General features: G+C 39.9%; 1 protein-coding gene across 5 annotated transcripts in view; it reads right to left on the bottom strand.

The window, feature by feature from the left end:
- PBRM1 (polybromo 1) overlaps nt 1-15,707 on the bottom strand; it is a 109,333-nt gene that overhangs the window by 68,374 nt on the left and 25,252 nt on the right. For all 5 annotated transcript variants that reach the window (XM_061617987.1, XM_061617986.1, XM_061617988.1 and 2 more), the window contains exons 9-14: nt 12,613-12,698; nt 10,977-11,072; nt 9,161-9,252; nt 7,804-8,020; nt 4,507-4,648; nt 516-613 (exon numbers count right to left, since the gene is read on the bottom strand). In XM_061617987.1, the coding sequence (XP_061473971.1) occupies nt 516-613; nt 4,507-4,648; nt 7,804-8,020; nt 9,161-9,252; nt 10,977-11,072; nt 12,613-12,698 (731 nt within the window). The remainder of the gene's footprint in view (nt 1-515; nt 614-4,506; nt 4,649-7,803; nt 8,021-9,160; nt 9,253-10,976; nt 11,073-12,612; nt 12,699-15,707) is intronic.

The raw sequence follows: 15,707 nt of genomic DNA on the forward strand, positions 1-15,707 counted from the left end.
TTTCCAGTGTTATTTGAAAAGGGAGTAAACTGGAAATGTGAAGCTTGCTGTCACACTTTCTAGGGTCCTCAGAGGATCCCAACATTAAGAGCTTTCCTTAACAATCAAATAAAATATTTTTCCAACCACACTTAAACCCTTTGATAAAGACACCTTTCTGATTTACTGGTTTACTTTAAAGTAAGACCCTTTGTGTTCAATGGGGCTTACTCCTAGCTAAGTGTGCACAGGATTGATTGCAGTCTTACTGATCTATATGGTGTAGCATTTTCATCGAAAATAGAGAAACTCAGATAATATACATATGTCAAGCATCACATTTTAAATTTCTTAACACCTCAGTAACTAGACCAGAATATAAATATTTTTTTGCCAATTGTAGATTTATATATTTGATTGATCACTCCTTCAGTAAAGACACAGTTGATAACTGGCTTTAAATAACTGAATATTAAATAAAATCATTACTAAATATTACTAGCACCAAGGCTGATATAGTAGTTTGCAATGCATACCTTTTTCTTTTTGAACTTCCAGTATCAGATGTGGCAGAAGAGATCATACTGTCTCCATCCTCAATGTCATCTCTTCTAGCTAGCTCCTTCTTCTTCGCCTGAAAGAAAACAAATCCCTAGAGTAAAAGTTACTCTGCTGAATGTCCCCTGAATGCATGAATATTAAACAGCTGCATAGATCAGCTTTATTCCGAAAAACACAAATACAGCAGTAGCATCCATCAAGAGTAAGCTATAATTAAAAGATTTTCAGCCATTCAAGTGATATGAATAAAGCAGAATATTACTGGACATGAAATATCTGGAGAGGCGCTTCATTTTTAAGACAGCAAGAATAGCAAACCTTACATCTAAACTTCCACTGCAAAATGTCTTGCTAACTTCCAATTACTGTTAATGTATAAAATTTGTATATCCTGAAAACGCTTGTACAATGTCTTCTTCATAAGGCCAACAGTAGAGGAAACAAAAATTAGTTTAGCTTGATTCACTCTTCATCCAGAATATTAATTCACTAATAGGCAAAAAACTTTTGTGGTTTAAGAACATACCTATCACCCACAGATATTTCTATCAAACTTTAAAAAGCAGGGAAATTGGGCAACTATAGTGAACGCATAGGTGGAGAAGGAGACCTGACCTCCTCTCTGAGATATTGTACTGCCCTACAAATTTGTCAAAATGCAAACACAATTTGGGTTGGTCTTTCACAGTCCAATCCACTTCCTGTGTAGCTTGGAAGAATCTGGTAACGTGTGTCTGAGCATATGGTGAGTGGGGGCAACATCTGCCATAAAGATGGAGAATTACATTTTTGTATGTTTGTTAGGGTTCTTCTTACTTTGCTCCTTTCCTGTGTTACTACTATTTCTACAGATAATTGAACCTAGAAAATTATCTCTCTCTCATTATTCATCCTAGAAATCTGTGTCAAATTTATGTTTATTACTTTCAAAGCCTTTTTATTGGTCAATGTCATATGATGGTGAAGACAGCCCTTTGTGTTTCAAATTGGAGGTTATGTTTTATTTCTATTTTGGGTGCATTAACAGTTGAATCTGGACCTGCAGTTTGATGTAAAATCAGACGGATTACAATATGTTGCTACCCAAGCAATGAGTCTAGCTGTTGGAAAAAACAAACTTGGCCTGCCCAAGATGCATGTTCTCAGCCTGCTATGCTTAAACTATTCCACTTAAGGAACAGTGGACATGATCAATTAAAAACATAGAGCACACCTAGAATTTTGCTACAATATATATCACCTCCCACTGTTTTATCTTGTGCAAACTGAAACACTCCTCATGTCCATTGGAAACTATTCTGCAGAACAGTCAGTGCCATTATTCCATAATTGTTTTTTGAGAATTTTTACTGTTGCAAAGTGTTGCTGTACTTCACACATTCACAGAAACAGACGCAAAAGAAAATGATTTACTATAGGAAACTTCATTAAAATTGCAAAGTAAATCAGACATCTTTAAAGTGACTATCTGAATTATATAAACTGTCTTAATATTGTTGCTTCCTCCCTGCTAAATCAAGATCAGCACAGCACATGTCTTGTTCCTGTTATCTGGGCTGATTGCAGGTATTGCCACCACTCACCATACACTCAGAGGCACATGCTACCAAATTCTTCCAAGCTACACAGCAAGCGGATTGGATTGTGAAAGACCAATCCAGATTTTGTTTGCATTCTGACAAATTTGTAGGGCAGCACAATATCTCAGAGAGGAAGTCAGGTCTCCTGCTCCACTTGTGCGTTCACTATAGTTGCCCAATTTCCCTGGTTTTTAAAGTTTGATAGAAATATCTGTGGGCTATAGGTATGTTGTTAAACAGCAAGGTTTTTTGCCTATTAGTGAATTTCTCTGCTTTTTAATCCGGGAGGTAAGAAATGGCATCCTGTGCAAGCTTGCTGAGAAGGGATCGATAATTTGCATGCTTACTGAGTTCAATGGGATGTACTCCCCTGCAATCATGCTTAGGATAGGTGAAACTGATCACAGGGGATGGGGAGGGGAGGAAGGGCAGGGATAGGAGAGGAGGAGGATGGGGAGGAAGGGCAGAGGGGAGGAGGGGGATGGGAGCAGGCACAAGGAGGTGGGCAGGTTCGATCATTTGCATGCTTATTGAGTTCAGTGGAATTTACTCCTTTGCAATCATGCTTAGTATATGTAAAACTGACCATGGTGGGAAGGAGGAGAACAGGGAGGGAGGAGGAAGGAAGAGGAGGAAGAGCGAAGCCGGAAGGGAGAGGAGAGGAGGAGGGAAAAGGCAGGTCTGATCATTTGCATATTTATTGAGTTCAGTGGGATTTACTCCTGTGCAATTATGGTTAGCGTAGCTAAAACTGACCATGGGAGGGAGGGGAGAGGGAAAGAGAGGTTTGGAAGGGGAGGGCGGAGGAAGGGGCAAAGTAAGAGGGAGGGAAGGGGCAAGAGAGAGGGGACAGGAGGAGGGAGGCAGAGGGGAGGGCAGGTTTGATCATTTGCATGCTTTTTGAGTTCAGTGGGATTTACTCCTGTGCAATCATGCATAGGATAGGTGAAACTGACCTGGGGGAGCAGCAGGGAGGGGGAACAGGGAGGGTGGGAGGGGAGGAAGAAGGGGAAGAGATTGTGTGGGTGGGCACTGGGGAGAGTAGAAGCCTCTTTCCTTTCCAAAAGGAAAACATTGTGAACCGTATCATTCTTTTTCACCGTTTCCATTTTTTAATTCTACAGCAGGCACATGTAGTCTCCCACCCAAATTTAAACCAAAGCTGTCCCTGGCCATATCCACAGCAGCCCCAGAAGAGGGGCTGATTATTAAACCACTCTGGCCACTGGAGCTCTGTCAGGGGAATAGGAGTCTCCTCTCAGCATCCTTCACAAACTACACTTCCCAGGATTCTTTGGGGAAAGCCATGACGGTCTAAAGTGAAAAACAACTCTGGTGTGGCTGTGGCCCCGATAGGTAAGCCCAGCAGCTGGGAGTTTGGCTTTTAGAAGACTCACAGTTAGTTCTTACTGAGCCTGCCCGACATTATCATTGAGTTCAAGCCAAAATTTCTTAAATTAAAAATCAGCCAGGCATTTTTTTTAACTTTGAAACTGCAGAAGATGAAGGTCAGAGTATGGGGCAACATCAGTTACAGGACTACAGGTACTCTGTGAACATGGCTGATTTGTAATTAATTTCAACAAATTATGAGAACTTTGACAGAAAAAAGTCCAACAGGGCTCTGTATTTTTTTTCTCTCTTTTTACACTTTGAACTCTCAAAGTGGCCCCCGAACCGTGGAACAGCCTACCCGATGAGGTGTGCCTGGCGCCGACGCTACTATCTTTTCGGCGCCAGATGAAAACCTTTTTATACTCCCAGGCATTTTAAAGTGTGTTTTAACAGCATTTTCACCATTATTTTGTATTCCGGATGTTGTTTGGTTCTTTTATTGTTTTTTTTTTCTTTCTTTTTCTGATTCATTGTATTTATTGTATTTATATATTGTGCTGTTTTTATCTTTCTGTACACCGCCCAGAGAGCCTTCGGGCTTAGGGCGGTATATAAATAAAATAAAATAATAATAATAATTGTCTCTGACTGTTTTGTGTATCGCCATGAAAACTTGCGAGGGTTGTTAAGCAAGCGTTTCTGAATTCAGGACTATAAGGTTTGTAAGGTTTTGTTCTGACATGAGCTTATGGGAAGCATCAGAATGGCATGGGGGTATTTTCAATTTAACATTGTGGAATGAGAAAAATCCATGCTGGCTATAGTATACAGCCACTCTTGTGGCTGTATAATTTGTGTTTCCCCCATAGGATTATCAAGTAAGAATGTTCATTTGGAAAAATATGTAGAATACTGCTTTGCGTTTAAACATGGAAATAGCATTGGGAAGAATTAATATTGCAGCAGTATGCCAATGCAGATATAAATGCACCAAATACTCACTCCCACAAAAATAAGCCCAGAGACATAGATATTGAGTGTGAACATTTACCTGCATAACCTGCTGCATTTTCAATACTCTCTTATAAATGGCAGAATTTGGAACATTGTAACGTTTTGCATTTTCAAACATCAAGTTTAAATCACATTCCAAATGGTCGAGCGTTTCATATTCATGGTTCTTTAGTTTTGTTCTGTAGAAGAGACAATCAATCTTATTTCATTGCTGCAGCACTCGCTGTTACTTTTTATAAAACAGAATCTACTCATGTAAAGTGCTGAGTTAATACTCTACCATCCTCCCTAGTTTTCCTCAGAGGAAGGCCCTTCCCTCCTCAACTAGTGCCTGAGGAATCATAAAAGTGCACTGAAGGGACACAGAAATCTTTCCCAAGATAATTCTAATGTCTACATTGTGAAATCAATATACAGGAACCTCTCCCATATGATACTAGTAGGCTTGAACTATGATTTAAAATGTTAGCAGTATTTAGGCATTTAACACACATTTGTGTGTGTGTAAGAGAGGAGGAACATGTGTAGGAGGTGTGGGTGCACCCTGCCTTTAATGTTCCCATCCCGTGTGTGCAGTCCCAATCTTTCCATGTTGAACAGGTGAATTTGGATGAACATGTTTAGAAACCTCAGTACGATCAGGAACGTGATAGTGCAGGGTTCCAGACTGCACTGGGTCTTCTATCTGCAATCAGTTGACTGTTGTTTGAAGCCCCCTTCAGACTTTCTCACTCAATGAGCAAAAGTCTCCTGCAGGAACAGGGACACTGGAGATGAGGTTGTGCACACAACCCCACTGTCTTCTTCATATGTTCACTTTGAACTTCTGAAGACAGCTAAAAAAGAATGTGTGCTTTAACTCTTAAATGTATGAATGCCAGTGCTTCACTTGAAAATAACTGGCAGATCCTTACTGTGATCAAACATGAAATAAACATATTAGAAAAATGAGCTATCATCTAATTTATTCTTGTACAGGTATTTTGGTTATCAAATCTCTTAATAGTTCACATGTACATCAAAACACAAATGAGGCTAAAATGAAAGAAGGTAATTACTTATGATTAATCAGATTCCTTCATTTGGATCACATTAAAGTTTATGTACAATATTATGCTGGCATTCCAAGTAATGGTTAAAAGAGACCTTTGGTCTTACCGTAAAATAGTCTTCTACATGCATGTAAAGATGATCTCACGTGGGTTTTGAGCTCCACCTTGTGGTCAAAGGCAAAATATTACTGTTTGATTTTTCTTGCTTCTTCTAGCCTTCCCTTAGCCTCGGGAAACCAGTTGTCAAATGACAAGCCATACCAAAAACATGGAAAAAACATATGTAACTGTAACAGTGCATGCAAACCAACAAACAGCACTCTCTGCACACCAGGAGACAGAAAGAGGTGAAGAAAACAGGCAAAGAACCTGCCATGTATAACAGGCAAATATGCCAGATGTAATCATGAACATTTCAGACATTGGCCCTGCAAAGGAAGCACAGAAGGCAGCCCCAGCCATGTAGGGAGAGGCCCTGAGATCATCTTTACATGCAAGTAGAAGACTGTTTTACAGTAAGACCAAAGGTTTCTTCTCCTGTGCATGTAAGATGATCTCAGGTGGGGCATACCCAAGCTGACCCATATAGGGTGGGAAATTAATGAGGGGCTGCCTATAACTTTGGGAGAAAAAACTGCAGAACCCGCCTCCCAAAGTCTGCCTCAGCAGACGCATACTTATCAACCTTGTAGTGCTTGATAAATGTGCTCAGAGTAACCCAAGTGGCCACTCTACATACCTCATGAAAAGGTGCATTAAGCGAAAGGCTGCTGAGGTGGCCGCTGACCTGGTAGAATGTGCATAATCTTAGCTGGTGGCAGTAAATTCTGACTGGTAAACTAAGGAAATGCAAGCCTTAATCCATCTGGATAAAGTAGAAGCTGAAACTTTTTTTTCCCAACAAAGAAGTAAAAAGAAACAAACTAAGAGTCTGTCACATGAAAAGGCTTCGTTCTGGAAATGTACACTTTCAGGGCCCTAGGCACATTCAAAGAATGCCAAGCCTTCTCGGTTGGCTGGGAAGGAGAGGGACAAAAGGAAGGCAGTACAAGTTCTTGCTGTCAATCAAAGGTAGAAAGGACTTTAGTGCAGAAAAGAGAATTAGTGCGTAAAATAACCCTGTCTGTTTGGAAAATGCAGCAGTGCTTATCCACTGATAGACCATTCATTTCCAATACCCATCTGGCTGAAGTAATTGCCACCAGAAACAGCACTCTGAACAATAGTAGACATAGAGGGATGGACTTAAGAGGTTCAAATGCTGGTTTCTGCTGACCTTGCTGGGGAGACCCTTCCTATGACCAATGAGACTGCCAAAGCACCCTCTGGCCTACTGAACGAGGGGTTGGCGGTAGCTGTACGAGTTCCTGCTGTGCTTGTAGAAGCAAATTGGGAGGTGGGAAGTTGCTGTAATGGTGGCAGCATCCGGGCTTTCCTTACTGGCACAGCCGACATTTCCTTAGATTTCCTCACAGAGGGGTGGGAGATCGTGCTGCAGCATGTCTGGCCAGCAAGCAGAGTGCTGGTTGGGTAGCTAAGGGCTTGCTCTGCCAGTTTTTGGGCTGTGCTGTGCTTTGCCGGTTCTCCAGCCGTTGTAGAGGACGAAGTGCAGAAAGGGAAAATGGCAGACACGAAAAAAATAAGCGGTAACGAATTGGGTTTTTCCGTTTAGTTAGAATAGAAAAAGACAGAACACGCACACAGACACAACATAAATCCACAGAATACCAGACTGAAAGAAGGGCAGAATCAGAGAAGTGAGCAGAGAGCACAAAGAAACTGACCACACACAGTGAAGGCAGAATAGAAAACTGGTTTCCCGAGGCTAACGGGAAGCTAAATGAAGCAAGAAAAATCAAACAGTACTATTCTGTCTTTGACCACAAGGTGGAGCTCAAAACCCGAGATCATCTTACATGCATGGGAGAAAAAGTGATTCCCCAACTTTTTTTTCTCATGGACCCCTTGAAAATTGCTGAGGATCTTGGTGGACCACTTATTAATTTTTCTACCTTCTGCAGTAATAGTAATGTACCACTCTAGATGCTGTATGGTTTTTAATTGTATTTTTACATACATGCTGCAAACCACCTGAATGAAGCTTGCCGGCCCCAGTTTGGGAATCCATGGTTGAGCACATAAAGAGAATCTTTTCACTCTCAGTTGTCAAAACAAGGAGCTTAAGATCTTGTTTTATCTAACAGAATTTAGATAAAAGCACAAAATTATCCAATACAATAATTAAAGAATTTAAATGTGAGAGTATGCTGCACCAGTTTTACCTGATTTGCTGCAATGAAATAGGCATTTTAATTTGTTGATAATAATCAGGATACTTTTTCTTTGAAGGCAAATGAAAAAAGGGTTCTGATATGAGCTGACCCTGGTTGTTTCTGCAGTTCCTAACTGTATCATAAAGCTGATAGAGAGGATTGGAAGCATCCATAAATGAAGTTATGCTCTCAGCTTCAGACTCCCCCTCTTCATAACGGGCAGCAGCTAAAAATGAGGAAACAACAGTTACACAATGTCAGCAGAAATTTCTCAATTTGAAATAGTAAATGAAGTAATACTGGATCATCCAAAGAAGAATGCGACTACCTTCCAGGACCTTACAAGGTTTCTGTTATGTATGTTGAAGGTTGTCTTGTTTCAAAAAAAGTTTTAAGTGCAGTTGGCTAGAAGGATCAGATAGTTATTCATTCACCATCTACAGATAGGACTGCACATCAAAGGATCAGTACAGACAAATCCAGGATATATGGAAACCACTTTAAATCTACTAATGTGGCAGCTTCAATCAAGCCTGCAGCAAGCTAGAAACCATGGTGAAAAAAAGTAGTTGCCACATTCCCCATGTTTGCATTGGTCCTAATCAACATACAAAATTTAAGCTCACATGGAAGAAAAGGCTATACCCATAAGAAACAAATCAAATGCCACTGATCACCGATACAAGAGGAAGACAATACCCACTTGGGTGTGTCCTGGTGCCACTGGAGAAGTTACATTTCCATCAGCACAGGGGACACAACCTGTAGTTGGAAGCCTTTAATCCTACATCAGGGATGGACCTTTGGCCATCTGGATGTTAATGAACTACAACGCCATCAATCCCAGCAAGCATGGTCAGTGGCCAGGCATCATGGGAGATGTAATTCAGCAACATCTGGAGGGCAATGGTTCTCCATGCCTGCCTTAGATGAAAGAAGGCCACCACTAATATCCCACTATTTCCAACACAGACAACAGAAGAACCAATTATAACTGATTATGTAAATTGGGGAACAGTTACTTTTGGACTGTGTTCTGTGAAAATTATGCAAAGTTGAAATATGGGGACTAAGAATTTGAAACTGACTGAGATGGATGAAGACAGACAGTATAGAGACACTAATACTGTACAGCCCCAGCCAGCATGACCAACAGTCAGAGATTACAGGAGAGGTAGTCCAGCAACATTCGGAGGGCACCACATTGGCTATTCCTGCTTTAGTTACTTAAATTTATTTGCACTTTTAGTAGTTTGTAACCCCCAAAAAGGCGTTACATATTCTAACCCAAAAGTAGAGGTGAGTTAGGAATTCAATAAACTTTTATTATTATTATTGCAGATGTTGGCAATATTTTAACTCCTACCAGCCAAAACAGCATCTTCATCACTTTCAGATCCATACTGCAGTGCCATAGTTATTGCTGATAAACGATCCCCTTGGACAGCTCTTTTGTTACTGTAAATTTAAAACAAAACTGCAATTGACTGAATAATCCCCTGGGGAAAGGAAGAATAAATCTGCATTTAAAACATTAGGTTTTATGTAAATGATGTAATAAAATGGGTAGATAGAAGACAGTGTGTTTGTATTTTATACTTTATCAATTTGAAAATGCAACTTATTTAAATATAGAAACTGCTTTTCTTCCAGATGTTTGTGTTTTGTATTCCATGGGTTTTTCTGAAAACTACTTCAAGTTAATCTGAGTTGTGGTGAAAACTGCACTATATAATTTAAACTAGTAAAACTGTTTAATCATCATTCGTTCATGTTGGTAATCCACAGGCTCAGTGGTATGCAGATTACTAGAAAACTACAGGTTCTTTTGAGCTTTTAAAGTGTCAACAGTAAAAGGCTTTATATGTTAAGAACTGTATTGCTTTCAGCTGAACATTTTCTCAGGACAGTGACATATTAAGGATATTGAAATTTTACACATACTATAGGCTGTGATAGATGAATTATTTAACATACAGAAGTATTCTTAAAATGTTTGAGACGTGCAATACTGCTGTTTTACAACAATATTGGCATTAAATGCACAACTCCCCCCAAAATCAGAGATGAAGTCCACATTTGAAAGCTGCATGAAATGACAGAGATTGTTAATGCTCAATCAGTGTTTACACCCTACACAATTCTATATATCTATAGACACACACACACACACACACACACACCAACAGCAACAACAACAATTAAGTTCCTGCTTGATTGGCAAGATTCTCTACTACGATTCTTACCCAATTAAAGAAATCTTAATTGTTAATTAAAGAATTAAATTTGCATAACATTGCATATGAATAAAGCAGTAATTTTTAAGAAATTAGGAGAGAGCTGTTGCCCTCACGTCCTGCTTGTGGGCTTCCCATAGGCATCTGGTTAGCCATTGTGGGAGACAGAATGCTGGACTATGCAGGCCTTTGATTTGATAAAGCACGGTTCTTATGCACTTGGCTTGTCACCTATCACTGCTCTGAAGAAAGGTCATTGTACTTACTTTGCAAACGTTCTACTTCTAGTTCAGGGATGGGTAACCTGTGGATCTCCAGGTATTGTTGGACACCTGCTCCCATCAGCCCTAGCCAGCATGGCCAAGACTCAGGGATGATGGGAGATGTAGTACAGAAACATCTGGAGGGCTACAGGCTCCCCATCCCTGCTGTAAATGTCACTGTTTGTACTTTTTGCATTTCATCTCCCTTTACTTCACTACAAGCAACCCACCACCATGTGTATATATACTTGCAACTGAGGATTACACTTCATGTATCATGGGCTCCTGCTGTGAGGAAGGGTGGGATATAAATCAAATAATAAAGAAACAAACAAATAAATCAGATAAAGTGGACTATAGACCATGACAGTTTATAGAATAATATGTTTCTTAGTCTTTTAAGGTGTAACAAAACTTTTTGTTGTTTTGACTTGTGGGAGTACATTTTGGCAACTTGAATATTTTCATCTAAAGAACTGTTCTCAGTAATTCAGTTTCAGAAAAATAAAGAGTATACTGTAATATTCCCAGCAGCTAAACAAGTTCATTCTCCATTTTTAAAATCAATTTTTACTTTCTTTCATATGTAAACAAAATGGACGATACTGATTTAGATACAAGGGGTAAAGGACCAATGCAGCGTATTATACAAAGTGAATGACATCCAGAGATAAGGACTCACCGGAAATATTTATTAGCAGAATTTCTCTCATCGACCACACTGCCTTTACTCTGTGAGGAAGGACCTGTCAGCTTCGAAGCAGACAAATTTGGAGTCCTTTATGAAGCATGAACAAGCCACAGAAAGTGAAAAAAAGAAATCCATCAGGGAGCCAAGATGATACACAGTTAGGATGCAGCTCTTTCACAGAATAAGTTTTGAATGGCAAATTAAAAGGGCTCTGCCATTATATTTTAGTGAAATGTGTTATGCTAAATGTTACTGAACTGTGTATCAAGGAGAAAGTAATACATTTTAGGGATAATGACAGAACCAACATCTAATGCTAAAAATGCTCAGGAATCATTCCCATTAATTTCACATTCAGAGCAGGTATAAAGAAAACTGCAGCTTTAATTTTTAGTGCAACATAACAGTAGTAGCAAATATGTCTAATACTGTGCTATTTTTAAACTGGGAGGAATGACACATCCAAGTGCTAAGTATTATGAAATAAAAGCACTGGTATTTCTGTTGTTAAGAGGCAAAAGATAAAGCTAAAAACCATGTTGAGGTCAATTTTCAAGGAAATTGTATAGCAGAAAAGCAACAAGAACACTTTGCTGTTTCACAATTCATAACAACAACGAAAGAGATGCTGCTGAAGTAGTTAAAAAGTACTTTATCTTAAGCACAGAAATCGATTAAGTAAGGAGACACAAAGAAGAAAAATACACAGGAGAAACAGAGGAACTTTTGGCAAATTCCTGTCATTAATACACAATCACAAACCAAGCAACTTCATAGCATTAATGAAAAGTGATGTTAAAGGAGCTTGAACCACAAGTTCTACTCATTATTGGGAAAAAATTAACATAAAGAGCTAATTGAATGTTCTGTTTGTGATCTCTCACCATAAATTTCACAACAACAAAAATCCTACAAAAATAAAAAAGGGTTGCAGCAGTGATGAATTTCTCTAACAAAATTAACCTGTGCCCAGGCATTTTTGCATCAACTATAGCTCAAGATTTTGCATGTTTTCTTGGAAGTCTCAACAATTTCAATTAAATTTTCTACCAAGTGTACCTAAGATTGCACATTTTATTTTGTGAAAACATGGGCACAAATCCTTCTCTACTGTAATGCACTATGGAATTTTGTCATGATGCTGACAAAAGATTCTGACTGGGATTAGTTGAACTTACTGTCACAAAGATGCAGGTTGGGCTAAACTGATGGCACAGGCTGAACTGCTATGGTTTTGGAAAGGCCAGGCTTGGAGAAAATAGAAGCCTATGGAAAAAGGAGGTGCAGATGCACTTAACACTCCATGTTCCACAGCAACGTAAACTGCAAACAGGGATACTGAGATAAGTTGATAAAGTGGCATTTGTTGCCTGGTCTGTTCAGCAGAGTTCCAACCCAAACCTTTCAAAAGGATCAGCCTGTTGTGACAACCTATACTCCCTAACATATAGGGAGAAGACTGACTGTATGACTTTGCAGAACCAACTGCCTCTCCACAAGTTAGTGCCAACGATATTTTTAATTAATACATAGTAACTCAAATTAACTCATATTTCTTCATAGTAAATTTTTCTAACTAAAGAGAAAAGATGAATAACTTCATAAGCTTTTATTCTGCCTACAGTACCTGACTCGAAGACTTGATTTGGCCAGTTCGGAATGCTCAATTTCTGCTTTCTTCATATTAAATATTTTCTTTATTGCATTAGCATCCTGTTATAGCAAAAACAAATCCTGAACTGAAAATGTATTGTACTTACTTTTAAAAGCTAAAGACGAAGTAAACAGTATTTCCAAATAAATGCTACTTAAAACTCATACCTTGTATACAACTTGAAACATATTTAAATTTAGCAAACTATTCACAAATGAGCAGAAAAAATTACTACTACATAAATACAGTACATGACCTAATATACAGAGCAATCCTAAGCCCCAGATGCATGGAGGTACCTCTCCACTGTCAGGGAGGGCACATCAACTGCTAAGACCCCTTATGTCCATGGAAAGCTCCGTGGCATAAATCCACTGTTGGCGCTATTCCAACCAGCTACAGATGGTGCTAGGCCTTCAGATGGGACATGCCGGGTTTTGTGGGGCAGAGACAGCCTTGGATTCATAGGACCCAACCCATTCAATTTCCAGAAAGGTTCCAGACATGCCCCCTAACACACACACCCCAATTTGAAGTTATAATAAATACATTCCTCCCAGTGGAACCAATGAGTGGGGGAGGGAGTTAGAAATTAAGATCTACATGGGGATCCAAGTTTTGCCCTGATAGCACATGCCACCAGAATTTTGGAAACAGCAGTTGATCCACCAACTCTGCATCCTCCTGCCTCCCAAACTTAGGATTGCACTGATAATTAAAGATCTTATTGTTTGAAAAAACTATTCACTAATAGGCAAAAAACCTTGCAGTTTGAGAATGTACCTATAGCCAACAGAGATTTCGATCAAACTTTAAAAAGCAGGAAAATTGGGCAGCTATAGTGAATGCACCAGGGAAGCAGGAGACCTGACCTCTTCTCTTGAGATATACAATTTTGTCAAAATGCAAACACAATTTGGGTTGGTCTTTTACAGTCCAATCCACTTCCTGTATAGCTTGGAAGAGTTTGGTAACATGTGCCTCTGAGCATATGGTGAGTGGGGGCAACACCTGCCATCTCCAAAGATGGAGAATTACATTTTTGTATGTTTGTTAGGGTTCTTCTTACTTTGCTTCTTTTCTGTGTTACTACTGTTTCTACAGAGAATCTAACCTAGAAAATTATATTTCTCTCATTATTCATCCTAGAAATCTGTGTCAAATTTATGTTTATTACTTTCAAAGCCTTTTTATTGGTCAATGTCATATGATGGTGAAGACAGCCCTTTGTGTTTCAAACTGGAGGTTATGTTTTATTTCTATTTTGGGTGCATTAACAGTTGAATCTGGACCTGCAGTTTGATGTAAAATCAGACGGATTACAACATGTTGCTACTTCAGCAATGACTCTAGTTGTTGGAAAAAACAAACTTGGCCTGCCCAAGATGCATGTTCTCAGCCTGCTATGCTTAAATTACTTCACTTAAGTTAAGTTGGGCATGGGTCAATTAAAAACATAGAGCACACCTAGAATTTTGCTACAATATATTTCGCCTCCCACTGTTTTATCTTGTGCAAACTGACTCTCCATGTGTCCATTGGAAACTATTCTGCAGAACAGTCAGTGCCATTATTCCATAATTGTTTTTGGAGAATTTCTACTGTTGCAAAGTGTTGCTGTACTTCACACATTCACAGAAACAGAAGCAAAAGAAAATGATTTACTATAGGAAACTTCACTAAAATTGCAAAGTAAATCGAACATAGTTAAAGTGACTATCTGAACTATATCAACTGTTTTAATATTGTTGCTTCCTCCCTGCTAAATCAAGATCAGCACAGCGCATTTATTATTATTTATTTATTTTATTTAATTACATTTTTAGACCGCCCTATAGCATTGAGCTCTCAGGGCGGTGTACAACAGAATAAAATACGTTTAAAATACGAGCAAGTGTGAATTTCATTATACAGTTATAAAACATGTTAAAATATTAAAATAAAAATTCCAATTACAAGGTTTAAGCTTAAAATGCATTTAAAATGCCTGGGCGAAGAGGTAGGTTTTTACCTGGCGCCGAAAAGATAGGAGAGAAGGCGCCAGGCGTATCTCGTCAGGGAGGGCATTCCATAATTTGGGGGCCACCACTGAGAAGGCTCTAGATCTAGTTGTCGTTCTCCAGGCCTCCTTATGAGTCAGGACCTGGAGAAGAGCCTTCGAGGTCGAGCGAAGCGAACGGGTAGGCACATAGCGGGAGAGGCGTTCCACCAGGTATTGCGGTCCGATGCCGTTTAAGGCTTTATAAGTAAGAACCAACACTTTGAATCTGGCCCGGAAACATATTGGTAGCCAGTGCAGTTGGGCCAGAATAGGTGTTATATGGTCAAATTTCTTTGTCCCAGTAAGAACTCTGGCCGCAGCATTCTGCACTAGCTGAAGTTTCCGAACCGTCTTCAAAGGTAGCCCTACATAGAGTGCATTACAGTAGTCCAATCTAGAGGTTACCAGAGCATGGATAACTGAGGCGAGATTCTCCCTGTCCAGATAGGGTCGTAGTTGGGCTACCAGCCGAAGCTGGTAGAACACATTCCGTGCCACCGAGGCTACCTGAGCCTCAAGTGATAGGAGCGGATCTAATAGAATCCCCAAACTACGGACCTGCTCCTTTAGGGGGAGTGTAACCCCATCTAGGGCAGGTCGAACATCAGCCATCTGGGCAGAGAGCCCCCCAACCAACAGCATCTCAGTCTTGTCAGGATTGAGCTTCAGTTTATTGGCTCTCATCCAGTCCATTATCGCGGCCAGGCAGCGGTTAATATATCAACAGCCTCACCTGAAGAAGATGAAAAGGAGAAGTAGAGTTGCGTATCATCAGCATATTGCTGGAAACGCACTCCAAATCTCCTAATGACCTCGCCCAGCTGCTTCATATAGATATTAAAGAGCATGGGGGACAGAACTGAGCCCTGCGGGACCCCATACTGGAGTACCCAGGGACTCGAGCAATGCTCCCCAAGCACCACCTTCTGGAGACGACCCTCGAGATAGGAGCACAGCCACTGCCAGGCAGTGCCTCCAACTCCCAAATCCGAGAGTCGCTCCAAAAGAATACCATGGTCGATGGTAT

Source organism: Rhineura floridana, chromosome 3 (assembly GCF_030035675.1).
Source record: "Rhineura floridana isolate rRhiFlo1 chromosome 3, rRhiFlo1.hap2, whole genome shotgun sequence".
NCBI lineage: Eukaryota > Metazoa > Chordata > Lepidosauria > Squamata > Rhineuridae > Rhineura > Rhineura floridana.